General features: G+C 61.8%; 3 protein-coding genes and 2 non-coding genes across 8 annotated transcripts; all 5 read right to left on the bottom strand.

Annotated features, from left to right (window-relative positions):
- Window positions 1-98: 98 nt before the first annotated feature.
- Window positions 99-11,847, bottom strand: LOC111942899 (olfactory receptor 52B2-like). Of its 2 annotated transcripts, XM_086879506.1 has the most exons (4): window positions 9,031-11,847; window positions 7,111-7,209; window positions 4,142-4,266; window positions 99-2,547 (listed from the first exon to the last, which is right to left on the bottom strand). In XM_086879506.1, exon 4 carries the CDS (start codon window positions 2,510-2,512, stop codon window positions 1,538-1,540), a length of 975 nt encoding a protein of 324 aa, XP_086735632.1. In that variant the 5' UTR covers window positions 2,513-2,547; window positions 4,142-4,266; window positions 7,111-7,209; window positions 9,031-11,847; the 3' UTR covers window positions 99-1,537. The 2 variants fall into 2 exon arrangements, with proteins under 2 accessions (XP_086735632.1, XP_023801731.1); XM_023945963.2 differs by lacking the exons at window positions 7,111-7,209; window positions 9,031-11,847 and having other exon boundaries at window positions 4,142-4,572.
- A 2,911-nt stretch (window positions 11,848-14,758) lies between these two features.
- On the bottom strand, window positions 14,759-16,925 carry RPS11 (ribosomal protein S11). Its single transcript, XM_086879504.1, has 5 exons — window positions 16,836-16,925; window positions 16,075-16,206; window positions 15,809-15,884; window positions 15,251-15,380; window positions 14,759-14,929 (listed from the first exon to the last, which is right to left on the bottom strand). Exons 1-5 carry the CDS (start codon window positions 16,848-16,850, stop codon window positions 14,806-14,808), a joined length of 477 nt encoding a protein of 158 aa, XP_086735630.1. The 5' UTR covers window positions 16,851-16,925; the 3' UTR covers window positions 14,759-14,805.
- LOC111944207 (small nucleolar RNA SNORD35) lies at window positions 15,050-15,139 on the bottom strand. Its single transcript, XR_002871215.1, has one exon. It is a non-coding gene; the product is annotated as a small nucleolar RNA SNORD35 (small nucleolar RNA).
- Window positions 15,630-15,714, bottom strand: LOC111944199 (small nucleolar RNA SNORD35). Its single transcript, XR_002871213.1, has one exon. It is a non-coding gene; the product is annotated as a small nucleolar RNA SNORD35 (small nucleolar RNA).
- A 1,453-nt stretch (window positions 16,926-18,378) lies between the features above and the next one.
- Window positions 18,379-26,910, bottom strand: FHIP1B (FHF complex subunit HOOK interacting protein 1B). Of its 3 annotated transcripts, none has more exons than XM_086879500.1 (14): window positions 26,806-26,910; window positions 26,407-26,448; window positions 24,676-24,941; window positions 24,351-24,599; window positions 23,590-23,976; window positions 22,771-22,929; window positions 22,604-22,690; window positions 22,318-22,485; window positions 22,100-22,179; window positions 21,726-21,898; window positions 20,165-21,118; window positions 19,913-20,091; window positions 19,484-19,646; window positions 18,379-18,983 (listed from the first exon to the last, which is right to left on the bottom strand). In XM_086879500.1, the coding sequence occupies exons 3-14, from the start codon at window positions 24,811-24,813 to the stop codon at window positions 18,712-18,714; spliced, it is 3,009 nt and encodes a 1,002-aa protein (XP_086735626.1). In that variant the 5' UTR covers window positions 24,814-24,941; window positions 26,407-26,448; window positions 26,806-26,910; the 3' UTR covers window positions 18,379-18,711. The 3 variants fall into 3 exon arrangements, with proteins under 3 accessions (XP_086735626.1, XP_086735627.1, XP_086735628.1); XM_086879501.1 differs by having other exon boundaries at window positions 22,604-22,669; window positions 26,806-26,880; XM_086879502.1 differs by having other exon boundaries at window positions 22,771-22,881; window positions 26,806-26,880.
- Window positions 26,911-27,137: the final 227 nt, after the last annotated feature.

The following is a 27,137-nucleotide window of genomic DNA, read 5'->3' as shown; positions in this document are numbered from 1 at the left end:
TCTGCAAACACTCTTTTGTTTTTTTCCTTTTTGCTAAGAAAGCCAACGCAAACACGAACGTTCTGAGGACATTGAAAAAAGCCAGCGACACGAGCAGCTTTTGTACCCAGCTCCGTTATCTCTGCTGGTAGACAAACAGCCTTTAATGAACAGACTTTCATTTCCCCTGTGCCAGTCACAGGGTGCCACCTTTGATCAGATCAGAGGAAAATAAAACAAAGAAGAAACGTGCTGCAAAAGTGAAAAACTTTTTGGGGGGGTTTTGATCTGAAATCATGACTCTGTCTCTTCCCCTTTTCTTCTGAAGTCGTGGCAGCATTACTGGCATGGCTGGAGCAGTTTGCTGGTTGTGTTGCTGTGTTGATCTCTGCTCCTGTGCCGTTCAGGTCTGAACACACCTGGTGTGTCCATGGCTCCTGCCCTCCACCAGGAACATCGGGTTCCATCAGCCCCAGCCAGAATGGTCCCACAGCTCCCACCCTGATGCAGGGCACAACATTTCACCGAGTCCAGGTCCTGGCAGAGCCGTTCCCCAGCATGTCCAGGGTCACCACCCTCTGCAGATGAGACACCTCTGAGGGCCAGGTGTGCAGCAGTGGCTTCCCCACCACGGGCAGGTCTGAAAGAGCTTTGCAGCCCAGTCAGGCTGTGGGACTGGCAGGTGCTGGCTGCCCTCACAGTCAGGGCAAAAGGACGTTCTGCAGAAATGGCTGATCTGCACCATCCCATGAGTAACATCAGGAACACACCAGGCCCTTCGTGGGGCCTCACGGGGGGCCAGACCATCCCACTCCTGGCATTGCCACGAGAGCTGGACTGTGGAGCCTCCAGAAAGGGCTCCCTGATCACCACAACCAAATCTCTCTGGATGCTGCCTGGATGAGGCACAGCTGGGCTGGCCAAGACAGAAAGCAGCCCTGTGGGATGTGGTGGCTGTAGGACCACTGTCCCCTTAAACACCACTCTAAAGGCTTGGATTCCGTTTGGGAGTCATGGTTTAAGGGAAATATTTCCCTCTTACACAGGACAATGAAGCCTTTCCCAGGTTCTCAGAGCGCTTCAGCAGGGAAACACCTCCAGCAGTAGGACGTGGCAGGGTCCCTCAGCAGTGAGGACAGGAGGGCGTAGCCCCTCTGTGCCATGGTGAGCGGTGTGATGCCCATCCAGCCATGCTTGGTGTGCCACGCTTCAGTCTGGCAGCCAACAAGGTGTTCATGGTCAGGACACTGTTAGGAAGGTGCAGGAACAGGCAGAAATCGAGCTGTAGGACAGCAAACATAACCAGCTGTAACAGTGACAGTGAGTCAGCAGGCACTGATGCTTCTCAGCTGAACCTGCCCAGTCTCCGCCAGTGAAGGAAATTCAGGGGAAGCAGCTCCAGGAGAAGACAGCAGCAGTGAAGATGTCGATGACCCACACCCACGTTTCACACCACCTTCAGCTTCCCTTGAACCCCTTGGGCAAAGCGGTTCCTCCAGGCCGAGAAGTGCTGCAGCCTTTGGTGCTGTTTTCCAGACCCCGTCCCACTTCCCCCTGCTCAGCAGCCGCCCCCCCAGCCGGGGCAGGGACGCTCCCCTGGGGGGCACAGGAGGCGCAGGACGCGCTCCCGGATCTGCCTGGTCCTCACCCCGTAGACGATGGGGTTGAGCATGGGCGGCACCACCACGTAGAGGTTGGCCAGGAGGATGTGGACGTGACTCGGGATTTGGTGGCCAAAGCGATGCGTGAGAAAGGAGAAGAAGGCGGGCACATAGAACATGAGGATCACGCAGAGGTGGGAGCCGCAGGTGCTGAGGGTTTTGAGGCGAGCCTCCCGGGATGGGAGGCGAAACACTGCCCTGAGGATCAGCACGTAGGAGACGGCGATGAGCACGACGTCCAGGCCCGAGGAGAGCAGCGCCGTGGTCAGCCCGTACCAGACGTTGGCCCTGATGTCGGCGCAGGCCAGGCGGGCGATGCCCATGTGCTCGCAGTAGGTGTGGGGCATCACGTTGTGCCCGCAGTAGGGCAGCCGCTTCAGGAGGAAGATGGGTGGGAACATGATGCAGAAGCCGCGGGCCACGGCGGTGACGGCGATCTTGCCGATGACCGAGGGGGTCAGGATGGACGCGTAGCGCAGCGGGTCGCACACGGCCACGTAGCGGTCAAAGGCCATGGCCAGCAGCACAGAGGATTCCACGATGAAGCTGAAATGGGTGAAGAACATCTGCGTGATGCAGGCATCGAAGGAAATCTCCCTGGCACTGAACCAGAAGATTGCCAGCATTTTGGGCACGGTGGTGGTGGACAGCATGAGGTCAGAGAGAGCCAGCATGGCGAGGAAGAGGTACATGGGCTCGTGGAGGCTCCTCTCCGTGGTGATGACAAACAGAAGGACCAGGTTGCTGAGCACTGCGGTGAGGTACATCAGGCAGAAGGGGACGGAGATCCAGATGTGGGACTCCTCCATGCCCGGGATGCCTGTCAGGACAAAGGTGATGGGGTCGAAGCTGCTCTCGTTGAGCTCATACATGGTGTTCCCGTGCTCGGGGTCAGCCTGACCCAGCTCTGTGCCAGAAAGAGAAGGGATCAATGACACCTGTGGATTTGCCCGTGACACCCTGGCAGACGATGCAAATCAGGACACAAGTTACAAGGCAGCTGCCTTCCACCCTCAGGGGTTCCCTCGCTGTGTTCTGTACAAAGGACCCTGTTTGTTCTGTCACTCCCACACAGCGTGTCTTTGGAAAACATCTCTGTCCTCCCACTGCCACTGCTAAACAGGTCAGGCCTTTTTCCAGCTCTGCTTTATCCACTGCCACAAAAACCTTGTAAAAGTCATAGAAATAGTCATAAAAGTCACCCTCAGCCCTGTCACAGTCAGTGGCTCCATCTGTGAGCACACACAGAGCTGCACCTGTGGTGGGACTCCAGGTTCCTCCAGGGAGGTGAGATGACACAATTTCTCACCCTGCTCAGGCCAGTGACCGAAGTTCCTTGTAAAATCCCAAATATAGGAATAAACCTTTCCCCGGTATCAGTGTTGGGCAGTGTCTGGGATGTGACTGACATCCAACTGCACTGAGGGCTGTGGTCACACATCAAATTTCTCACTTGGAACTCTTCAGGCACTGGAAGGGGTTCCAAGGTCACCTTGGAGCCTTCTCTTCTCCAGCCTGAACAACCCCAGCTCTCCCAGCTGGGAGGGAGCCCTTTCTTTTCCTGCCTTTTGCTTCATTCCTTTTCCACTCCTTCATTAAGAGGAGCAAAGACATGGTGGTATGCACAGCATGATCCTTGGACAAAGAAGTTATGGCCCAAAGCAGAAATGCCCCAGAGGGACACCCCAAATGCAGAGTTCTGCACGGATGCTCAGCCCTAGCACCGTTCCAGTTTTGCCAGCTCCTGGAGTGCTGGGGCAGCCTGAGCTGGGAGCTCCATCCCCAGGCTGAAGCGCTGTCCCATGACTGAGCAGCCTGAGGGGAGCTCTGAAGATTTGAATAATGCAAACAAGCCAAGCTGCAAGTCCTCCACAAAAGCTTTGCCATGAGCAGGGCTTTGAGGAGAAGGAGCACCACAGGACTGCTGGGTTTATGTGCTTCCCCCATCTTACCCCCAGCTCCCATTCCCTGTGTAAACTCCATCATACATTAGAAAAACTCCAGGCCAGGGTTGGGGGAGAGAAAAACCCGCTGGACTGAGAGCAAAGATAAAGCTTCCCTGCTCTCAGCCTGATTTACTTTCATTGCAAGCAGCAGGTACCCAAGCCAGACATGTTTGCATTTCTAAGTGCTTCCATTAAAGACTCTCAGCCTCCCTGAACCAAAAGTCTACTGAAAACATGGCTCAGTACAGAAAAGACCTTCAGCTCACTGCAAATATTTGTCCAGTCACCTCTTCCACTTGCACACCCACATTACCCAGGTGAATCAAGCCAGTGTGGGTCTAGAGCAGGGGATTAAATCTGCCTGGGAGCATTCCCAGGCTCCAACACCAGCTGGTGCTACTGTGTGTGGGCTACAAAGCAGCTCAGCAAGACTTTCCACCTACACTTCCCAGATATATGGAAATCTATTCCTCTCACACACCACTTTGCTTCCCTTCAGTCTTTTCCAGGAGAATCGGTGCCCCAAGCCCCAGCGTTTCACGTTAAATGACTCACCAAGGGCCAGCCCCGAGCTGGGAAGAGAAGCACAGCCCCGAGTGGAGCAGAGCTCGGGGGAGCCCAAAGCTGATGATATCGGTCCTCTCTGTCCCACACCTCAGAAGAAGCATCAGTCCCTGGACCTGGGGAGGTTTAAATTGCCGGTGCATTAACCATTAACAGCATTTAACACTCCCAGGTGAGGCATTTCCTGCTTTTCCATCATTTGCATTGCAAGTGATTTTCCTCTCTCCTTGCCCACGGACTCTGGGCCGGGCTGGAGAAGACCTGAGCAGGAAATGGGCACAGCCTGAGCGCTCCTGGGATCCAGGGCATCGTGGATGTCTGCAGGTGAAAACCGTCCCGTTCCACTGCTGAAACCTCCCCAAACAGGGAGAGCTCCCTTCCCCTCAAGCTGCCAGGGCCCCTCTGCCACCCAACCCCAGCCCTTGGGCAGTGACCTATCATCGTGATTGTAATTATCCTGAAGATCATTGATCAAATCAACAATCTACAGGATCATGATTGGGCAGGAATTGTTCCCTGGCAGGGTGGGCAGGGACTGGGATGGAATTGCCAGAGCAGCTGGGGCTGCCCCTGGATCCCTGGCAGTGCCCAAGGCCAGGCTGGACATTGGGAGCTCCTGGGACAGTGGGAGGTGTCCCTGCCATGGCAGGGCTGGCACTGGGTGGGCTCTGAGGCCCCTCCCAACCAAAAGCACGCTGGATTCCAAAATTCTGTAATTTTATGACCTTTAAGACTATCAAGTGCAAAAAATATTGTCAGAAAAGTCAATATTGAGCAGTGTCCTGCCCCACCCAGTGACACCGATCTCAGTCCCAACCCCTCCCTTCCCACCCCACCTTTACCCCGGGACTCATCTCCCTCCCTCCCTCCCCGAAGACACGGCTCCTGGGGTAACAGGGAAGCGGGAGTGGCAGAAGGATCCTGCAGCCAGGAAATGCAACAACACTGACGAGGCACCATCACTCCTGCAGCATCTGTGGAAATGTCCAACAGGAGCCAGGCAATTACAAATATTGGTGCTGTCTCTCCTCTGCTGCCTCATGCATCTCCAAGTGTGGCATTTGGAGTGGATTCCCCTTCCTTTGGCTGCAGGAAGGATCTGGATGATGCTGTGAGCTCTCCAGGGCAGAGCTGGGCTCCCTCCAGGGTGGGCTGCAGCTCCTCCCGCAGCAGAGCCGTGCCCATCCCTGCTGCCAGCACTGAGCCTCTGGCCTGGCAGGAGCTGCACAGGAAACTTCTCAGTTGAAGGTTGGACTCAATGGCTTGGGAGGTTTTCTCCAAGCGATTCTGTCATTCTGTGGAGCAGAGGGTGCTGCTGTGCCTCAAACACAGGCCTTGCACGGGGAGCTCCAGGTTTCCCTCCAGCTTGGGCTGGTTTCCAGCTGCCCCCCTGTCCCCCTTGCCATGGACACCCCAGAGACAGCCCTGCCCCACCGTGAGCCACATCCCAGCCCAGCACCTGGGAGCCTTCAGGGGCAGCAGCAGGAACCTGGATCCAGCAGAGCCCAGCAGCAAGGATGGAGCCCAGGAGTAGAGGGTGGCACTGGGAACCGTGAGATGTGGGGGATGTCCCTGCTGTCCCCAGGGCTGGGGCACACACAGGGCTGGCATGAGGAAGAGAAGCACGGAGCCCGTTGGGAAGCTGCAGCCTGTGCAGCAGAGATGGGACAAGGACAGCACCACTGGCATGGGAGACACTGGGAGAGGGACTCCAGAGGTCCCTGTGAGGCAAGAAATGGTTCTGCAGCCAGGCAGATCCACAGGGCTGCTGGTGTCACCCAGGGATTGGGGTACCGTCACCCGGGGCTGCTGGTGTCACCCAGGGATTGGGGTACCGTCACCCGGGGCTCCTGGTGTCACCCAGGGATTGGGGTACCGTCACCCGGGGCTCCGGGTGGCCCCACCGGTGTGGGCTGGGCCGGGCTCAGGGGCTGGGCTGGGCTCAGGGGCTGGGCTCAGGGGCTGGGCTGGGCTGGGCCGGGCTCAGGGGCTGGGCTGGGCTCAGGGCTGGGCTCAGGGCCGGGCTCAGGGCCGGGCTCAGGGGCTGGGCTCAGGGCTGGGCTCAGGGGCTGGGCTGGGCTCAGGGCTGGGCTCAGGGGCTGGGCTCAGGGGCTGGGCTCAGGGGCTGGGCTGGGCTCAGGGCTGGGCTCAGGGCTGGGCTCAGGGGCTGGGCTCAGGGGCTGGGCTGGGCTCAGGGCTGGGCTCAGGGCTGGGCTGGGCTCAGGGGCTGGGCTGGGCTCAGGGGCTGGGCTCAGGGGCTGGGCTCAGGGGCTGGGCTCAGGGGCTGGGCTCAGGGGCTGGGCTGGGCTCAGGGGCTGGGCTCAGGGGCTGGGCTCAGGGGCTGGGCTCAGGGGCTGGGCTCAGGGGCTGGGCTCAGGGGCTGGGCTCAGGGGCTGGGCTCAGGGGCTGGGCTGGGCTCAGGGCTGGGCTCAGGGCTGGGTTCAGGGGCTGGGCTCAGGGCTGAGCTCAGGGCTCAGGGCCGGGCTCAGGGGCTGGGCTGGGCTGGGCTCAGGGGCTGGGCTGGGCTCAGGGGCTGGGCTGGGCTCAGGGGCTGGGCTCAGGGCCGGGCTCAGGGCTGGGCTGAGCTCAGGGCCGGGCTCAGGGCTCAGGGCTGGGCTCAGGGCTCAGGGCCGGGCTCAGGGCTGGGCTGGACATGCCCCTCTGCAGAGCTCAGCCAGGCCAGGCAGACCCTGCGCTGCTGCTCTGCACTGATGGATCCCTGGGTTTGGGGTTCCTTGCCCCCCATGCTGAGCCAAGCCTGAGGATGTGCAGCTACCCTGGGTGGGTGACACCCCCTGTTCCCAGCTCCCAGTTTAAACTCCTGCAATCCCCCCACTTCACATCATTTCTGTTGCAGAACGTGGCCCCAGGGGATTCCCAGCACAAAAGGAGGAGAAAGCTGAGGGGAGGTGGAACAAAGAGTTGATTGAGGCTGAAACTCCACCTGCGACTCCGCAAACCTGCAGGAATTTCCCCTCTTGCTGCCTTCGTGAATTCTGTGCAATTCTAGCTCTTGGGGGATCCCTGGTGTTGGTGGGGATGACAGAGATGGGCTGTGGCTGCCGGTAAAACAATGAATTTACTGAAAAACTAAATAATTACATAACGAAGCAACTAAATAATGAATTTCCAGAATAACTAAATAATTAAATAATTAGGTCATTGAGTAATTAAATAATTAATTTACTGAATTACTAAATAAATAACGAGTCAATAACTAAATAGCTAAATAAATAAATAACTAGATAATTAAGTGCCTCTTGCAGAAGCAGCAGGCAATTAATTATCTAGCTAATTAATGGTTTCAATGAACTGCCCTCTCTGCCCTGAGCTGCAGGGCAAGGGCTACGGGAACAGCACAGGACCCCCAAAACTGATGCACAGGGTGAGCAGAGATTCCCCTGAGCAATGGCTGCACTCCCAGAACCCCAGGACCCCTGAGGGTGGCAAAGACCTTCGAGGTCATCAAGTCCAACCTTTGGTCACAGCCCTCTGAGTCCAGCTGCTCCCCCAGCACTGCAGGGCCACCACGGACCGTGTCCCCAGGGGTCACACACATAAAGGTGTGGATGTGTGGTGACACTGAGGTGAAGGTGACAGTGAGGTGAGGGGATGTGAAGGTGACAGCAGGTGAGGGGTGTGAAGGTCACAGCAGGTGAGGGGATGTGAAGGTGGCAGTGAGGTGAGGGGATGTGTGGTGACAGCAGGTGAGGGGATGTGAAGGTGACAGCAGGTGAGGGGATGTGAAGGTGACACTGAGGTGAGGGGATGTGAAGGTGACAGTGAGGTGAGGGGATGTGAAGGTGACAGTGAGGTGAGGGGATGTGAAGGTGACAGCAGGGTGAGGGGATGTGAAGGTCACAGCAGGTGAGGGGGTGTGAAGGTGACAGTGAGGTGAGGGGTGTGAAGGTCACAGTGAGGTGAGGGGATGTGAAGGTCACAGCAGGTGAGGGGATGTGAAGGTCACAGCAGGTGAGGGGATGTGAAGGTGACAGTGAGGTGAGGGGATGTGAAGGTGACACTGAGGTGAGGGGATGTGAAGGTGACAGCAGGTGAGGGGATGTGAAGGTCACAGCAGGTGAGGGGATGTGAAGGTCACAGCAGGTGAGGGGATGTGAAGGTGACAGCAGGTGAGGGGATGTGAAGGTGACAGCAGGTGACAGTGAGGTGAGGGGATGTGAAGGTCACAGCAGGTGAGGGGATGTGAAGGTCACAGCAGGTGAGGGGATGTGAAGGTCACAGCTCCAGCCACAGCAAGGGGAGGAATTCCTGTGGGAAAGTCCCTGCTTGGGGAAAGGCCGACTCAGCACAGGCTGAACCCACCGCAGCAAATCCTGTCACCAAGATGGCAAAGAATTGCATGGAGTGACATAGAATTACACATAATTACACATGATTGCATGTAATTACCCTCCTGACTCGTGCTGCAGTGACAGCTGTCCTGGTCTGCCTGGCAGCAGCTTCCCAGAGCTCAGGAAAACAGCAATTCCACCAAGGAGAGTGTCCTGGCACTGGGCTGTGCAGGCTGCAGTGGGAGTTCCTGCCTGCTCCAGCCGGGCAGGTGGGATAAGGAGCACAGAAATGGGGTGAAAATGGGGCCAGGTCTGCCCTGCCTCATCACAGGCGGCTGGGGGTGCCACAGGAATGGGGCTCAGCCAGGGACAGAGACCCCCAGACAGGGACCAGTCGGACTCTGGGGCTGACCAAGGGGCAGGTGGGAGATGGACATCAAACCCGTGCTCGGGTTCCTGGGCAGGGGCTGGCACACCCCAAGATGCCCAGTGGAACCCACAGGTCCCCCCGCTGGTTTTGCCTGTGCCACCCTCTGATGAAGGACTTTTCCAAGCACATCCTCATTTTGGATGAGGGCAAGTCCTTACCTGCCCTGCCCCTTGGAGGGGGGCACAGTAACCCTGGCAGCATCCTCCAACCCGTGGTGGTCACCGTGCCCGCGCTGGTGACACCAGAGCTGTCACTTTTAGTGGTGAGTCTCTTCCAAAGCCATGGAGCTCTTCAGGGCAGGTGCCACTCGCCAGGACATTTGGCAGCAGCTCCTCTTCCCAGGTTTTTATCTGGTGTCTCTGGTCCCCAGTGCCACCCCTGCTCTGTCCCTGTGCCTGTCCCCAAGGGTTCCCAAGGCCCTCCCTGCCCCATTGGGAACCAAAGGCTCATTTCTCTCGCAGGTTGTGCTACAACATCCATCACTCCGTGTCTGATCCCACAAGGGCACTGTGGCCCCTGCACTCCTGCAGCTGGAACATTCCCACGGGGCCAGAGGTGGAGCAAGACAAACATCCTGGTCAGATTCTGGGGAAATTCTGGAGAAAAAAGGCAGTGAGGGAGACTCTGATCATGGGGCTGTGCCATGATGTGGGACAGGGCTGGACAGTGACAGCCCAGGCCGGGAGATGGGCATTTCCAGCCAGGCAGCAGCTCCAGGAGGAAGCACAGCACATTGTCACTGTCACAGTCTGGGAATTAAGTGCCCAGAACTTGGGACCAGGTCTTCATCGGGCCCTGCCCCTCTGTGCACACAGGCTGGGGACAGGTTCGGGTGCTGCCCTCGGGATCTGTCCAGTGGAGAATCGGCCTGGATGGAGCCAGCTTGCTCCATCCATGGTCTGATAATGAGTGAGGAGCTCAAAGGGACCTCAGCAGGCCCCTTCCCATCCTGAGGGGCTGAGTCCCTGTCAGATGGAACAGGATATGGTGGGATGATGGAAAAACCCCTTGAGGACCTGACCTGGTCTTGAGCAATACCTGAGGATGATTGATGTTATCCCAAGAGGTGATGGATATTGTCCCAAAAGATGATGAGTATTGTCCCCTGTCTGCCTCAGGAAATATTTAGCAATTCCCATCATGGGACCAGAAGTTTCCTAATCACAGAATCACAGAATTATTTGGGTTGGGAAGAGCCTTAAAGTCCATCCAGTCCCAACCTCTGCCATGGGCAGGGACATTGTCCACTGGAGCAGGGTGCTCCAAGCCTGTTCAAGCCCAAATTTTGTTAAAGATGTGAATTATTAGGCTTTCACCTTTGCAGAATATTGAATTGTTTGAGCTCTGGATGAGCTGCAGGAGCTCAGGGAGATGAGGTGGAGGTCCACACTGCAGCAGGGGCAGACACCAGCACTGACAGAAGGGATGGCCACAGGTTTAGGAGCCAAAACATGGGATGGAGTGGCCTGAAGTGGCTGTGGACACCAAACAGAGCCTGGCTCACCAAGGCACAGGGAGGGAACCGGGGCCAGGCAGGGGGTGAGGGGGCAGCAGTGGCCTTCAGTGAGAGCACAGGGGAAGGTTTCCCAGGAACTCAACAAAAGAGCGATGGCCACGAGCACACGATACCGAGAAAACCGCAGAGCCAGGCGGGAGCTGCCGCGCTGTGCCTGCAGCACGTCCCTGCGGCTGCAGATCCACAGATTAAATTGAGTTTGCAAATTAAATTCCTCAAGAAATAGTGAAACACTCGCAGGCTGGTGCTCCAGCACGGAGAGTTCAGTGATAACCCACAGCAGCAGCCACCCAGCAGGGAGGGACAGGGGCAGGAACAGGGCTGGGTGTGCTCAGTGGCTCAAGGGAGCAGCGACTCAGGAGCTCAGAACTGGAAACACAGCCTGGCTTTAGCCACCAGGAATCCCAAAATCCCTGGGGCTGGAAAAGCCCTCCCAGCCCAGGGAGTCCCAGCTGTGGCCGATGCCCACCTTGTCCCCAGCCCAGAGCCCTGAGTGCCACGTCCAGCCCTTCCTTGGGCACCTGCAGGGATGGGCACTGCAAAGCTCCCTGGGCAGCCCCTGCCAAGGCCTGAGCTCCTTTTCAGTAAAGAATTATTTTCTAATATCTATTTCTAACTAATATCTCCTAACACCTAATGTTTCCCAGAGCTGCTGGGGGAAGAGCCAACACAACAGCCACTGGGGAGAGCTGGGTTCTCAGTCCCAGAAGAAGGAATCCCCCATGGCAGGACAGAGAAGCACCAGGATGTGGAGCTGGAAGGTGGTGGCCAAGACAGGCTCCAAACTGGATGGCCAAAGGGGGGCAGAGGGGAACCACCACAGCCTGGGAGTGAGAGAAAAAAATTGCTGCAGGTGCTTCCAAGAGAGGGAAATCCATGAAATCTCAGTGGGCAGATGCCAGGCAGGCTGAAAGCTTGGGCAAGAGACTGCCTCAGGGGATCCAAACCATCCTGAGACCCTTCCTCAAACACTTCCAGAGCAGGGGTCACCTCAGAGACCTCGGGGGACAAGGGAGGGTGTTGGCCAGAGGGGACACATGGGGCAAATGTAGCCTGGAAAGAACATGTGAGTGAATCCCAGCCCTTCTGGGTTTCCCCAGCACAAAGGACATGGAGCTCCTGGAATGAGCCCAGAGGAGCCACAGAGCTCATGCAAAGACTGGAGTCCTCTGGAGCCAGGCTGGGAGAGCTGGGGGTGCTCAGCTGGAGAGGAGAAGCTGCAGGGAGAGCTCAGAGCCCCTTGCAGGGCCTGAAGGGGCTCCAGGAGAGCTGGAGAGGGACTGGGGCCAAGGGCTGCAGGGCCAGGAGCCAGGGAATGGCTGCCAGGGGCAGAGGGCAGGGCTGGATCTTGGCATCTTGGGCAGGAATTGTTCCCTGGCAGGGTGGGCAGGGGCTGGGATGGAATTGCCAGAGCAGCTGGGGCTGCCCCTGGATCCCTGGCAGTGCCCAAGGCCAGGCTGGACATTGGGAGCTCCTGGGACAGTGGGAAGGCAATGGAAGGTAGCCCATGGCAGGGGTGTGGAATGAGGTGGATTCTAAGGTTCCTTCCAACTCCTGACAAATCAGAATTTGGGAGCTCCACCTTGGAATCACCTTAGATCCACAAATGTCTCTGCATTTGGGAACTGGATTGAAAACAGAGGTGCCATGGTCAGTCCAAGGGTGACAAATTCCCACTTTGTGGCACGTGAAGGGAGAGGATGAGGTGTCCCTTCAGCAGCTGGACCAAAAGAAATCAGAATAACTAAGCTGCCTGACAGGGGAATTCTCTCCAAAATGTGCCAGTGTTGAGAGAGCTGGATGGGGATGAGGCTGATGATGGGAAGTCTGAGTTAATGGAATGGGGGGCTTTGTCCCATGCTGGCAGGTTGGGGCTGGCTGAGGAGCATGGCCATAGAAGAGCCGTGGAACACACCAGCTCCTGGGGCCATGGATCATGCCAGGCTGGCTCTCCCATGACAGGCAGGTCTCCAGGGACATGGATTGTGCCAGGCTGGCTCACCCTATGCTAGAGGATCCTCCCATCCCCACAGTCCCAAACACAACGGTTCCTGCTCTGGAGCAATGCAGGAAAAGGACCAAGTGCCTCACTCCTGCCACAGGAACGGGGTTGGTCCCTCAGCTCTGACACTGAAGTTCCTGTCATCTTTTGTCAGAAGGTAAAACCCAAGAGCGGGGAAATGGGGATCCCCAATGGGACAGAGATCGCTCCCCTTGCCTCTCCTGGGAGCTGCTTCCCCCCAAAAAACCAAATCCAGCAGCTCTGAGCATGTTATGAGGGTTTAGGAGGGATTAGGAAGGTATTAAGAGGGAAAGCTTTTAACAGGAGCTAACGCTGTGCCAGTTCTGCAGCTGCAGCAGGAACATCACTGGGACCCACAGCTCCCAGCAGAGCTCAGGGCAGGGGGAACACAGGCCACCCCCACCTCTGACACCCTGACAAAATCACAGTTAGGTGTGAAAAACAGGCTTGTTGGGATAATTCCCAGGGGAGGAGCATTGGCCAGATAAATCTGCTTAAGAGAGTGAAGGAAGAAGACTAATCACTCTGGGATGAAGGCTTAGGATAATCTCCCAAGGAGCAAATAATTGGGCATTAAGGTGTGGGGGATGTAGGCCCCAAGCAGCCTGTGCTTTGGTCCTGGCCCTGGGGACTTCCATGTGGGAACTGTGGGGGAAAACACCACAAAACCCTCAGTGCTGCAGGGCTCCCCTGGACCAGACCCTGGCCCCACCTGGGAACGGGCACTGAAGCTTTGGCAAGCGTCAGTCACACACTGGCCCTGCCACAGGTGTCCCAGACACCCACCAGGGCAGCCTGAGACAGGAATCCTGGGGACGGGAAGAGGCAGGACAGGGATGATGAGGATGGGACAGGAACATGAACCCGCACAGAGCAGCCTGAGCTCACTCACCTGGCTCTGGTGTTCAGGTAAAGGTGTCCCTGTTGCTGCAGGACTCATTCCCAGCATCCCCAACGCCACCTCCCAGGGACAAACCAGTGGCATTTGGCACCAGGAAGGGTCAGCCCAGGCCAGCTGAAGGTGGTGTTGGCTGAGGGCACAGGAGCTGCCACAGCGCAGGGCACAGCCCTGTCACAGAAATCACCATAAATGTGCTTTTCTCAAGGCTGGTAACCCAGGTGCACGACACTCCTGCTGCCCACAGCTCCACCCCAAAGCGCAGGGACCTGGGAAGGAGCTGGGTGTGGAGCCTGTCCTCCTCATAGCCCTCTGCTGCGGGGCACACAGGGCTGGTGGCACCGGCAGTTTGGGGCTGGGATGGTTCAGGGCAGCGCTGGGGGGATCCAGCTGCCCCCACAACAGGGTCTCACACAGGCACACAGCAGGGTCCCAAGGGAATGGCTGATGGATGGCCCTGCTCTGTGTCCCCCTTTAATCCCCCCACTGAAGGATCTTCCTGCCCAGGGCAGTGACATCACCCGAGGCTGAACTGGGAAATGTTCCAGGAGACCAGGGTGACTGTGGTTGGGAACAAGGATCCAAAATGTGTCCCTTCCAACTCGGGAGGTTCCACAATCCTCAGGACCTGGGGGATGAACCCCAGTGCACTCAGGGCACCTGCTGGCACTGGACACCAGTAAGACCCTCCCAACCAACTGGAAACTCTCCTGCTAGCTGTCCCTGGACGCCAGGTCCCATGTCCTCCCCTGCTCCCTGATTTCCAGTGCAAACATGTGAGTCCTGTGGTTCTGGCAGGACCAGGAACCAAGGTTTGCATGCCACCAAGCCCTGAATTTACTGGAAATTGTGTGAACTTACCTCAAATGCTGAGGTTTCTTTCGAGTCTGAGCATGAAGAATGGCTATAGCTCAAGCCTGGAGCTACAGCCAAAGGTGTGGGGCTCACCTGGAGCAGGTGGAGGCAGCCAGAGGTCACGGAATCATGGAAGTTTGGGTTGAGGGACCTTTAAAGCTCATCCAGTTCTACCCCCTGCATGGGCAGGGACACCTTCCACTAGACCAAGGTGCTTCACGTTCTGTCCGACCGAGCCCTGGATACTTTGATGTGAAGGTGCCACTGCCAGGCCTCAGCCACCACCACCAGAGCTCAATCACTCACTCCTGAGCAGGATCCTCAGGGCCACACTCGCCCCTGTCACCACCAGGTGACTTCATGTTCTGAGTTAAACCCACACCTAGCACCTGCTGCAGCAGCACTGGCAGGGCAGACACAGCACAGAACAAACCAACACTTAACTGGGACACAGCAGGTGAGGAGAGCAGCTGCAGTCCCCTTCTGCCTTGTGCTGTGACCTGTGCTCCCAGCACCACACACCTGAGCCCACGCGTCACCAGCCCCCAGACCACACTGCACACAACTCGTATCAGCTCACACACAGGTAGTTAGTTCCACTTTCCCAGCATTTATTCCACCCACACCTCTCCCCACAGCTGTCAGAACTTCTGGAACTGTTTCTTGGTGCCTGCAGCCTTGGTCACCTTGAGCACATTGAAGCGCACGGTCTTGCTGAGGGGGCGGCACTCGCCCACTGTCACGATGTCCCCAATCTGCACATCCCTGCAACGACACCTGGGGGTCAGAGAGCTCCTAGGGCTTCACCTGGCCCTCAGAACCACCCAGCCTGGCTGCTCCTCCTGGGAAGGAGTGCAAGGCTCCCAGAGGTAGTGCTTGGAACCTGCCCCATGTTCAGTACATGCCAGTGGCACTGTCAGCAGCCCCTGACCGGGGGTACTCTGCAGACCATCGTGAGTTTGGACATCATAACCTGTGAGCAGGTTCCAGGTGAGGAGGGGCTGTGAACCCACCACCCGTGCCCTCAGCAGTGTGAGTTCAGCACAGGACAGCAGTGGGGACACCCTGCAGGGCGCAGGCACACACCTGAAGCAGGGGGACAGGTGCACCGACATGTTCTTGTGGCGCTTCTCGAAGCGGTTGTACTTGCGGATGTAGTGCAGGTAATCGCGGCGGATGACGATGGTGCGCTGCATCTTCATCTTGGTCACCACACCTGGAGCACAGGGGGACAGCAGGCCTGAGACACGGGGGACTGGCAGGAATCAGTGTGGCACCTGGCAGCAACACACACCAACCCCGGGAATTTCTCCTTATCTACTGGCCAGGCCACAACCTCCCCATTTCTGCTATAAACCCAACTATGTTTTTCTTTTTCCAACCTTTCTAACACACTTCCTAACACTCCCCACACCACCAGCTCCCATCCTACCCCCACACCTCCCCTCCAGTGCAGCTGGTCCTGTCACCTGCATCAGTAAAGCCATGTGGCAGAGTCATCAGGCCCCCGGTGGGCTCAGCAGACCATCGTGAGATTGGCATCATTTGCAGCTCCAGGACCAAGGCAGGTTACAGGGACCTCAGGAGGGTTGGTTACCTGCCCCAGATCTCCCATGGGACTCCTCTGGGGATGTTCCAGCTCACCTGAGAGTATGCGGCCCCGGATGGAGACATTCCCAGTGAAAGGACACTTTTTGTCGATGTAGGTGCCCTCGATGGCCTGCAGAGACAGGTGGGGAGATACAGCTCAGGTACCACACAAGAACCGTGGAATAGTTCAGGTGGGGAAAAGCCACCAGAGACCTCGATCTCAAGCAGCACTGCTAAAGCCACCACTGGCCCTGTGCCGAGATGCCACCTCCACATCAGGACCATCGTGGCCCCCGGTCCCAAGCCCAGCCCCCCCTCACCTCCTTCGGAGTCTTGAAGCCCAGCCCCACGTTGCGGTAGTAGCGGGGCAACTTCTCCTTGCCACCCTCACCCAAAAGCACTCGCTTTTTATTCTGGAAGATCGTCGGCTGCTTCTGGTAGGCGCGTTCCGTCTGGGGGTGGGGAGAGAGGGGGGCTCAGCGCAGCTCGGGCCGCGGCAGCAGGGGCAGCCGAGCCTGAGACCCCCGGCGGGGGATACCGAGCACCGAGAGAGCCCGGGCCTGACCCGTGGCCCCGAGACCCCGCCACATCTTCCCTCCAAAATGGAGGCGCCAAGAGCCCACAAGACCCCGGAGCACCCGGATCCGTCCCCCAGCCGCGGGACCCTGCACCCTCTGCCCGCCCCCGAACCCTCGGGGCACCGAGACCCCGTCCCAGGACACGGAGCACTCTGCTCCCACACCCCCCTAACCCGTGGGGCACCGAGATGCCGCTCCCCCTTCGCTCCACCGACCCCGGGGAACGGGTCCCTCTCCCCCTCCCACACCCAGGTCCCCGACACCCCCCTCGTCATCCCCACCCCGACCCTTAGGGCACCGACCGCCCCTCCCCAGTCCGGGCCGCCTCCCCGGCGCCCCCCACCACCGCTGGGCCGGCATCGGCCTCTCAGGGGTCTCCCCGGGGGTGTCCCGGGTTGTCCCGGGGGTCTCCCCAGGGGTGTCCCGGGGGTCTCCCCAGGGGTGTCCCGGGGGTCTCCCCAGGGGTGTCCCGGGCTGTCCCGCGGGCCCCGCGCAGCGCCCACCTGCGTGTCCGCCATCTTGGCGCGCGCGGCCGGAAAGAGGCCGCAGCGAGCGCGGGGCGCGGGTTAACCCGAGGGCGGGGCCAGGGGCAGGAAGTGACGTCACGCGGCCGGTGTGAGGCGGCGGGTGGGCCCAGGCCGGAAAGGCGGGAGCGGGTCCGGAACTGCGGAGCCCACAGGAACCGGAGCTACCGGTACCGGCCCACGCCTTGTCCCCAGCCCAGAGCCCTGAGTGCCACGTCCAGCCCTTCCTTGGGCACCTGCAGGGATGGGCACTGCAAAGCTCCCTGGGCAGCCCCTGCCAAGGCCTGAGCTCCCTTTCCATGGGCAAATTCCTGCTGCTGCCCACCCTGAGCCTCCCCTGGCCCAGCCTGAGGCCTGAGCTCTCCTCCTGTCCCTGTTCCCTGGCAGCAGAGCCCGACCCCCCCGGCTGTCCCCTCCTGCCAGGGACTTGTGCAGAGCCACAAGGGCCCCCTGAGCCTCCTTTGCTCCAGGCTCAGCCCCTTTCCCAGCTCCCTCAGCCCCTCCTGGGGCTCCAGCCCCTTCCCAGCTCCGTTCCCTGCCCTGGACATGCTCCAGCCCCTCAATATTCTTCCTGAGTTGAGGGACCCAGAACTGGACACAGCATTCGAGGTCTGGGCTCAGCAGTGCCCAGCACAGGGCACTTCCTTAGCCTTGCTGGCCCCGCTGTTTCTGAAACAGAAATGACCTCTTCTGGGGCAAAACCTCCAAGAGATGAGTGGGAATCTGTCACAAATGGATCAGCAATTGTGAAAAAGGCTCTGCACGGGCTGGAACTGGAGATAGGGCAGGCAGCACCCCCCAGATTCTAGCCTGGGGGTGGCTCCGTGTCCCTTTGCTGGCTGGCTGATGTTTCACACTGCTAAGGAAAAGGTTGTAACCCAGCTCACCCCACTCTCCTCCCCAGGTATCTGCACCGTGCAGCTGCAGAAAAGCTGCTCAGAAAACACTGTCAGGAATAAACACATGAACTACTGGAACAGGAAATCCAGACATTCTCCAGTTGCTATTCCCACAGGTCAGAGCCAGGGGGACAAAGAACAGTCATGGCACCACCAGGCCCAGAAGGCTCACTGCGCCCCAGAAACCCCAACAGCCCAGGAGACACCACCACTGGGGCTCCATCCCCTTCAACCTCATCCCATCCCACCTCCATCCTCATCAACCTCATCCCCATCCTCCCATCCTAATTATCTGCATCTCTACCCTCCTCCCAGTTTCCATTCTCACCCCAGCAATGCTGCAACACCTCTGGGTGAGGGCCATGAACGGGGTCCAGGGGTGTCCCAGGGCAGCGCTGGATGGGAACTGTGCTGGCACCTGCTCCACGAGCCGCCGGCTGCCCCCCAACAGTCAGAGCTTCACCCCAGGGCCTGTGGCTGCCCACAGCCCCCCGAGCTGAGGGGGAGCAGACAGACTGTGTCTCAGGCCAGCAGCATGATGCAGTCACCCGGCCGTGCAGGGGTGCCCTGGTAGCCTGGCCAGCCCCCCATACCCTGAGAGCTGCACAGACCGAGGGAGGCGATGCCCTCAATCAGACCCTTTATTCCGAAGGGTTTTACACAGCACAGACACACATCCCCTCCCCATGCACAGCCCCCCCAGCCCCACACCCCGGGGGTTGCATAGAGAGCGGCTGGGTGGGCACCAGGAACCCCCAGGGGGCCGAGGGGGGCAGAGCCAGCCCGCCCCGCGACCCCCGCCCCGCGAGCCCCGGGGGCCCAGGGTCCTGCCCTGCTCCCCCGGGGCGCGAGGCGGGGGCGGCCACTCGTGTCCAAAGTGCAGCCCGGCCTCAGCCCAGCTCTGCCCCAATAAATTAAAAAGGTCCGAGTCCGGGGTTAAAAAGGGGGCCCGGGGGTCAGTCCTCAGGGGGCTCGGTGAGGAAGGGGGAGGTGACGGCGTGGGCCTGGGCGATGGCTGCCAGCTCCTTGAGGAACTCGCTGAAGATGACGGCGCAGTACACGGCGTTGCGCACGCGCAGGGCCTCGCCGTGCCGCGCCGGGGGGGCCAGGGGGTGCAGCCCCCCGTCCCGCAGCCCCTGCAGCGCCAGCTGGGCCGCGTGCCGCGCGCGTGTCGGGCTGTTGGCGTGGCGCAGCAGCAGCTCCCCCAGGGACGGCTTCCGGCTGCGGGCTGGGGGCACGCAGAGGGGAACGGGTCAGGGACGCCGGGCGGGGGGAATGCAGCGGGGCAGCCAGTCCCCAGTGCAGTCCCCAGCACGCCCCCCAGCCCAAGGGACAGCTTGTGGCTGTGGGCACACAGGGGAAGGCATCCAGACCTCTGTGAAGCCCTCAGCTCCCCCCTACACTCTCCAGCCCCTTCCAACCCTCCTTACCACACACCGCACGACCCCCAGGCCCCCTCCCCAGGCCCTGCACGGACCCCAAACCCCACCCAGACTCCCAAAGCAGCCCCCAGCCCACCGTGCACAGCCAGCCCCTTGTACAACACAGCACGCAGCCTGCTGCACGGCCCCCTGCCCCCCATGCAGCCTCCACCCCCCACACAACACGCTGTGCGGACCCCAGACCCTGGGCAGGGCACAGGGAGCCCAGCACGCAGCCCCCAGCCCCGTGTGCCACTCCCAGCCGCCTGCACAAGCCCCAGCCCCCCATGCAAGGCCTCGTCCTCACCCAGGGTGTCAGTGCGCCGCAGGGCAGGGACGGCCCCAGGCCCCTCAGCCCAGTCCAGCCGCCCCCGGGCAATCAGGTACTTCTTGGCCTTGAAGAGCAGTGCTGGGAAATCCTCTTGACTGGCAGCAAAGCTCTCGATCTTGTTCTTCACCGAGCCCAGCACCTGCAGGAGCACAGGACGGGGTCCCCTCAGGAACTGGGGTCCCCATCACACGGGGTATTCCCTTGAGCACAGAGTATCCCAACAGGAATGGGGGGGGTCTCCACAGTACCAGGGAATCCAGAGGGGGTTACAGCCATGTGCTCGTGGCACTTAGGGACATGGGGCAGGGGTGGGCTGGGCAGCACAGGGCAACTCCGTGGTCTTGGGGGTTTTTTCCAATGGCTTCCCATGACTCCATGAGGGAATGGGTTCCCCAGGGGCCATACCTGGAGAAGGGACTTGACGCTGGGCTGGAAGACCATGTTGGTGTTGAGCAGGAAGGAGCGGAGCAGAGGCTGGGGGTAGCAGGCCAGCTGGGCCACCAGCCCCGTCAGCAGGAAGTTGACATACAGTGAGTTGTGGGGCATGTTCTCCAGCTTCCCGAACAGCACCGACACGAAGGGGCCTGGGGACACAGGCGGGTCAGGCAGAGCCCTGCAGCTCCCTGCAGGGGACCCTCCCTGTCCCCCCATGCCCACCTGTGAAGGGCTGGCTGGGGGGCGGCCCCACCGCCCGCGGCGGGCTGGCCACCACCTGCGCCAGGGGGTCTGGGGGCCGTGGCGGCGCCCGCCCGGCACCCGCATCCCCCTCGGGCAGCGCGGTGAAGCTGGCAAAGGCCTCCTCCTCTTCATGGGATAAGGGTGCCTCAGGGGGCTCCACGGGGGTGGCTGGGGCCGCCCCCACACCCCCGTTCTGCATCTCAGCCTCAATCTCACGCAGCTCCTCCGTGAAGGTCTCGATGGAGACGCCGGCACCGGGGGCCTCGGCAGGCACGCGGGCCAGCAGCTCCTCCAAGAGCGAGTCCACCGAGGGCAGAGGCTCCCAGCCAGGGGGCTGTGCCCGAGGGGCCCCGTTCGGTGCCCCCCCGCCGCCCTCCCCCTCGCCCTGGGGGCTCCGACGGACTTTCTTCACCACCACATCCCCCTCCGGCCGCCCCGGCTGAGCCGCCCCGTGTGCCCCGTTCACCAGAGTCCCCCCGTCCCGGGGGGCAGGGCCGGGCCCCCCAGCACTGGGCTCCTCACTCCCGAGGGCCCCCGCCGGCGCCTCCCGCGCCCCCTCCTCAGGCAGCCCCCGCTTCTTAGTCCGTGGCGTGGGGGGCCCGGGGGGCCGCCCCGGGGGGCTGTCGGGGTCGGCTGCGGGGCCGGGGGCACGGGGGTCCTCTCCATCATAGGGGGCCGACCAGACGCGGCAGGCCCAGGTGCAGCGGTCGATGCTGCGCCGCGCGTCCCGCAGGTATTCCAGGTAATTCCTGTCCAGTTCCGCCACCTCGTCGCGGGGGCCGGGCTGGGGGGGGCTGCCCGCGGGGGGCCCGGGGGAGCGGGGGGCCGCAGCCTCGGCGGGGGCCGCGCTGGCCTGGCGCATGAAGAAGGAGAGGCGGGACGGCGTGGAGGGCTTCGGGGCCGGGGGCGCGTCTGCACCGGGGCTGCCGTGGCCTGCAGGGGCGACAGGGGTCAGCGCCCGGGGGTGCTGGGGGGACTCCAGGTGCTGCGGGGATGGTGGGACAGGGCTCTGAGCCGGGGGAGGAATGGTCCCGGTGGCTGCAGGGGGAGCCCAGCGCAGGACAGGGCTCAAGTACGTGGAGAGAGCGTGGCGTGGGGGCCTGTGCCAGGATGGGGTGGAGATGGGGCTCAAGCTGCCACAGGAATGAGGGGCTCAGTTCTGAGTTGGGATGGGGTACAAGGGAACAGCATGGCAGAGCTCAGCAATGGGACAGGATGGGGCCAGGCTATGGGGGGGAAGCCATAGGGATGGCATAGCTGGGACTCATCAACAAGTTGGAGCAGAAGTGGGTTACAAGTGGCTACGGAGACCCCAGGAGGAGACCCCAGGAGAGGGCTCTGCATCAAGCTAGGAGGGGGACAGGGCCTAAGGGGCCACATGGGACAGCCAGCCAGGGTAGGAAGGGAGTCTGAGGGGCTGCAGGGATGCAGGGAGAGGGCTCAGTGTCAGGACAGGGTCCAAGGGGCAATGAGGATGGTGGGGTGGGGCTCAGCACCAAGCCGGGGTGTGGAGGGGCTCTGGGGGACCGCAGTGGCATACCCCTGGCCCGGGAAGGGGGCTCCTCGTCCCGGTCACGGGGCGGTGGGGGGCTCTCAGGCCGGCAGCAGCGTGGGATGAGCGACAGGAACTTCGCCGCTGTCTTCCCGTAGATGTCCAGGTCCCTCACCGCCCGCTTCTGGCTCAGCATCACGTGGCTGCAGGGCAGCAGGTACCTGGGGGCAAGGGTGGCACAGGGCAGACACAGGGACAGGGACCCTCCACAGGACACCAGCCCCTTCACAGTGGGGTAAATGATGTGGCTGCCTCACATCCACATGCCCACCTGGGAGCAACTCCCCAGGCCCGTCCCACAGGAGCCCCCAGAGTGGGCTAGCAGCAGGTGACCCCCTCAGCACCCCACCCCAGCCCGTTACCTGAGCACAAGCTGCAGCATCACATCCTCGCAGTTGAGGCTGAGCAGGGTCCGGAAGAGGCTCAGGGACACCATGCACAGCTGGGGACAGCGTGGGGAATCAGAGGAGCAGGCAGGGGGCAGTGCCACTCCCCCACAGCAGGGAAAGGGGATGGGGATGGGAATGGGACAAGGATGGGAATACTGGGGATGGGGATGTTGGGGGTCCACGGGGCTCACCCGGGAGTTGCTGTTGATGCGGCCCACCAGTGTGTCCAGGATGGTGGTGTTGTCGTGCCGGTGCAGCAGCACGAAGCGCAGGAAGGTTTTCAGCAGCGCTGTCTCACTGACACTGCGCAGGAATAGGTCCAGGTAGGCTGTGCTCGCAATCATCTCCTCCACCGAGGTCTGCAGGAGGGGCACGTGGAGCTGAACACCACAGGGACGGGTGCCATGGGGCCCTGCCCAGCTGCAGTGCTATGGGCAGGAGACCCCCGTCCCACACCCACTGCCAGGGGTCCCTCACCTTGTGCAACGCCGGCCCCATGACGGGCACAAGGAACCCGTTGTGGACGTAATCCACCAGCTGCTTCTGCACCAGTGGGTGGGCAACCTGAGGGGCCGCAGGGGGGTCAGGCAGCCCCCTACGGGGCTGGGAGCCCCTCACAGCTCCTCGCAGCCCCTCAGCCCCACCTGGATGACAGCATTGCAGAACTCAAGCGAGTTCATGAAGAGGACGAGGGAGGAGACGCCGATCCAGTCCTCCCGCCGCAGGAAGTGCCAGTCATCTCCTCGCACCTCGATCTTGCGGGGCAGGGAGGAGTACAGGGCGCTCAGGCCCGTGGCCAGCACCTGGGAACACATGTACTCGGCTGCCCCGCAGCCCCTCGGACCTCCGGCTGCTGGACCCAACTGGCCTTCCCCAAACCCCAGGAACCTGCCCCCCACAAACCTGCCCCACTCCAGCGCACCAGGCAGGGCAGCTGGGCCGGGTCCTGCATCCACCACTGACCCCAGGGAGTGGCCCCCTCATCACCAGCCCAGTGCTGGGCCCTCCACCACCTCCAAGCCTCCCATCATCACCAAGTCCCCCCATCATCTCCAATGTCTCCAGGCCCCTCATCCCCAAGCTCTCCATCATCTCCAGGCTACTCTGTCACCTCCAAGCCCCCCATCACTTGCGGACCTTCCATTACCCCCAGATCCCCCATCATCTCCAAGCCCTCTAGCCCAAAGCTCTCCATCATTTGCCAGCTCTCCATCACCCAGCTTCCATCATTCCCAAGCCCCCCATAATCTCCAGCCCTACCCCCCACCAGCCCCAAGCCAGGACAGGACTCCTTCCTCTAGGCCTGTCCACAGCTCTTGCCCAGCAGCCCAACCCAAGCCCGTGCCAGCAGTGCAGGGTCCCAGCACTGTCCCAGGGAGGGGACATCACCCTGGGTGGGGGGACACCATGCCAGGGAGAGGGGCATCACCCCGAGGAGGGGGATGCCACACGGGGAGCCGTACCGGGCAGAAGTAGGAGTTGTCGGTGATGGACTGGGCCACGGCGCGGTTGCTGGCCGACATGGCCATGATGAGCAGCAGCGCGTCACGCGCCTGCTGGCCCCGCGCGCCCTCGTGGTGGATGAAGGGGATGAGGAGCGAGAAGATGATGAGGTTGGCGGGGCCCTGGTCCGTGTGGCTGTGGAAGAAGAGCTCCAGGATGGCCGGCTCGCGGGCCACGGAGACGCAGAGCTGGTTGAGCAGCAGTACCAGGCTGTTCTCGAGCGGGGCCGAGGCGGGCTCGGCGCAGACGCTGAGCAGGCGCAGCAGCGGCGTCAGCACCGGCTTGTGCCGCAGCAGGGGCTGCCGGGCCTGGCTGATCAGCATCTCGTACAGCTTCAGCTGCTCCACCTGGCAACAAGGACAGGGTGGGAAAGGTACAGAGACCACCCAGTGCAGCTGCTCCTCCAGCACAACCCAGCCCAGTGAACCGTGTCCCCAGGCTGTGAAATCCCCCCAGGGCTGGGGATTCCAGCACTGCCCTGGGCCATCTGTGACAGGGCCGGACAGCTCTTTCCATGAGGAATTTCCTCCAGCATCACAGAGTTTTCAGGATGGCTCAAGTAGTCTCAACCCCATTCCAACCTGAACATGCCCTGGGACAGCACCCTACCCTTGGCCTGGCTGACCCTCAACCCACCACCTTCACCCCTTGGATCCAGCCTGTCCCAGCCTCCCCACAAACCCTCCACCACTGCAGACCCCTCTGCTTCCCTCACTCAGACCTTCCTCTCCTCGGTGAAGTCGCCCTGCAGATGCCAGCAAAGGAGCCGCTCCAGCAGGTTCTCAGCAGCCACAAACTCCAGGATGGGCCCGCAGGCCACGTCCCCGTCCCCCTGTGACCTGTCTTTGTCCCCGTCCCCCCAGGGCCGGTCCTCAGCCAGCAGGTTCAGCATCTGGTAGGTGTTGTTGCGGACAGCGCTGAGGTCATCGGGGGCTGGCTTGCTCCCGCGCCGCTCCAGGATCCGCAGCACCTGTGGGAGGGGGCTTTGCAGTGGGGGCTGGGGGCTGGAGGGTCGGGGGATCCTCACTGCCCCCCCACCTGCTCACCTGTGCCCAGTGGTTCTTGAAGACCATGAGGCAGGTCTCGGGGTCAGCGGTGACGGGGGGCTGCAGGCTGGCGCTGCGGGGGGCTCGCTGCCCACCCGCCCGTGGGGTCAGCTTGCTCAGCCAGCTCATCCTCTCCATCGGCACGGGGTCACGGACAGCACCGGGGCACCCCAACCGCTCTGGACGCGGCCTGGCACCACCGCGGGGGCACAGGGCAGCGGGCGGGACGCCAGGGTCCTTTCTCCATGCTGCTGCCAGCGGCCAGGCTGCAGGAAGAGGGGCTGTCAGAGACCCCCCCAGCCCAACCTCACATCCAGCAGCAGGGAGAGAAGCAGAAGGGAAAGTAGGAAGGAAGCCAGGAGGAAAGGAAGGCAATCAAGAGGAAAGGCAGGCAGGAGAGACAGAGCACGGGGAATTGGGCTGGGCAAGCGTGCTGGAGCAGTGGTGGCTGGAGGACTCTTGATCCCAGCCCTGCTCACACCCAGTACTGGACTTTAAACCGGGAACCGGCCCAGCATGGGTGTGGGGAGTACCCGGCAGCCGCAGGGACACCGGGACAGCTGGGACAGCTGCCCACCCCCATGCTCAGCAGCACCCATGGCCAGTGCAGTGTGACAGCGCTGCCAGGATATTTATAGGGCCCCGTGCCCTCCCACCACCACTGCCACTGCAGACACCAGCACAGGACTGAGCACTAAGAGCCCCCAGAGCCAGCAGCACCGGCTTGCCTGGGGACAAAGAGACAGCACAGGGGCCCCCCAGTCCCCCAACAGCATGTGGGAAGGGAAATGGCTTCGAGAGCCAGTGCCACAGTCCTTGTTTGGGGCCTGGGGAAGTGAAAGTGTCATTAAAGACACCCGAAACCACAGGGCAGGAATGGAAAGTGGCTGAAGCTGGGGCAGTGGGACACAGCATGGGCAGGGCCTGTCTATTTATACCCAGCACAGCCCGTCCCACCCACAGCAGGCGCTCGTGTGGCTGCTAAAGTTAGAGCCACTGAATGCCAGGACAGTGCCAGGCCTGGTACCCGGCACTGCGGCCTCAGCAGGAACACTGAGGCAAAGGCACGGTGTGGCACACCGGGGCATCCCCAGCGCAGGGACCCTGCCAGACGCACCGCCAGAGCCACACTGGAGGAACGGGGACACCAGCTGTCACCACCTCTGTGCTGGTACCAGTGCCCCCTCACCCCAACCTGGCTGTGCTTGCCACATGCCAAAGGACCACGCCACGGGGCACAGCACGGGCCGTGCCACCACGGCAGTGGCACCCGGACGGGCCGCGGTGGGGAGCAGCCTCCGCCAGAGCACTGCGGGGTGATCAGGGGCCACCAGAGCAGGGAAAGGGACACTGCAGGCAGGGACAGCGGGGGCACAGGATGACAGCCAGGTGCCACCCGGGCAGGGACGGGGAGACGGGGGCACGGCCACCATGGGCAGAGGATGGCACCCAGTGCCGGGAGGCTGTGGATGATGAGCACCCCGGGGAAACGGAGCTCGGTGCGGGGGTCACCGGGGGCTCGGCAGGGCCGTGGGCGGTAGGTGCCGGTGCTCCGGCTGAGGCGAGCGGCTGTCACAGCCCGGAGCTGCCCCCGCGCCGGGGCCGCGGTCCCGAGGAAGGTGCCGCAAGCTCGGGCATCCACTATCCCGGAGCCATGGAGACACCGGGACGCCCTCATGCTCCGAGGTCACGCATGGGGACCCTTCGATGCCCCGGGCCCGGGCCGCCTACCTGGGTCAAGGTCGCGGCGGTCCCGTCCCGTCAGCGCCGCACCTGGGGAGGGCACAGGAGGCGTCGGACGCGGGGCCGGGAACCCCCCGGGACCCCGCGGGCCCCAGCGGGACTGGGCCCCTCGCCCCACGGCACCGCGACCCGCTCGGACCCGTCCCCGCCGCGGGCCCCTCACCCTCGATACCGCTCGAGCCGGTCCGGTCCCTCTGGCCCCGCGCGGCCAAGGGCGGGCGGCGGCCCGGGCAGCCCGGCACGGAGCAGAAGGGCGGTTGGACCTGCCTCGAGGCCCGCTCCGCTGCCCGCACACCTCGCTCCCGGTGTCCCCGCTCCCGGTGTCCCCATTCCCGGTGTTCCGGCGCCCCCCGGCCCCTCCCGGTCCGCCCCAGCGCCGCCGCTCACCGCCCGCCCCCGCCGCGGGCCCCGCGCTCCCGACGCCATCTTCCCGCCGCGCCCGACGCACCGCGAGCGCTGGCCACGCCCACCGCGGGGCTGGTCACGCCCACCGCGGGGCTGGTCACGCCCACCGCGGGGCTGGTCACGCCCACCGCGGGGCTTACCACGCCCACCGCGGGGCTGACCACGCCCACCGCTGCCCGGGACACGCCCGCACGCCTCGGTGGGCGGTACCTGCACGGGACAGCTCGAGCGCTCATTGGCTACGCCGCGAGTGGGGCGGGGCCGGGAGGGGCCGGAGCGCGTGGGAACCGGGAATCGGGAACAGGGACGGGCGG

The sequence above is a fragment of the Cyanistes caeruleus genome, chromosome 3 (genome assembly GCF_971803275.1).
Source record: "Cyanistes caeruleus chromosome 3, bCyaCae1.hap1.1, whole genome shotgun sequence".
NCBI classification, from domain to species: domain Eukaryota; kingdom Metazoa; phylum Chordata; class Aves; order Passeriformes; family Paridae; genus Cyanistes; species Cyanistes caeruleus.
The sequence above is the reverse complement of the archived record's forward strand: the minus strand, read 5'-3'. Positions and strand labels throughout refer to the sequence as shown.

What these genes read in the sequence shown, in the direction of transcription:
- LOC111942899 (XM_086879506.1), bottom strand. Translation starts at nt 2,512, where the DNA reads ATGTATGAGCTCAACGAGAGCAGCTTCGACCCCATCACCTTTGTCCTG.
- RPS11 (XM_086879504.1), bottom strand. An exon ending in GCTTCAAGACTCCGAAGGAG is followed by an intron (nt 15,885 to 16,074) that starts GTGAGGGGGGGC and finishes CTGTCTCTGCAG; the next exon opens with GCCATCGAGGGCACCTACAT. An exon ending in CCGGGGCCGCATACTCTCAG is followed by an intron (nt 15,381 to 15,808) that starts GTGAGCTGGAAC and finishes CCTGTGCTCCAG; the next exon opens with GTGTGGTGACCAAGATGAAG.
- FHIP1B (XM_086879500.1), bottom strand. Translation starts at nt 24,813, where the DNA reads ATGGAGAGGATGAGCTGGCTGAGCAAGCTGACCCCACGGGCGGGTGGG. An exon ending in TCAAGAACCACTGGGCACAG is followed by an intron (nt 24,600 to 24,675) that starts GTGAGCAGGTGG and finishes CCCCTCCCACAG; the next exon opens with GTGCTGCGGATCCTGGAGCG. An exon ending in TCTGCAATGCTGTCATCCAG is followed by an intron (nt 22,691 to 22,770) that starts GTGGGGCTGAGG and finishes GCGGCCCCTCAG; the next exon opens with GTTGCCCACCCACTGGTGCA.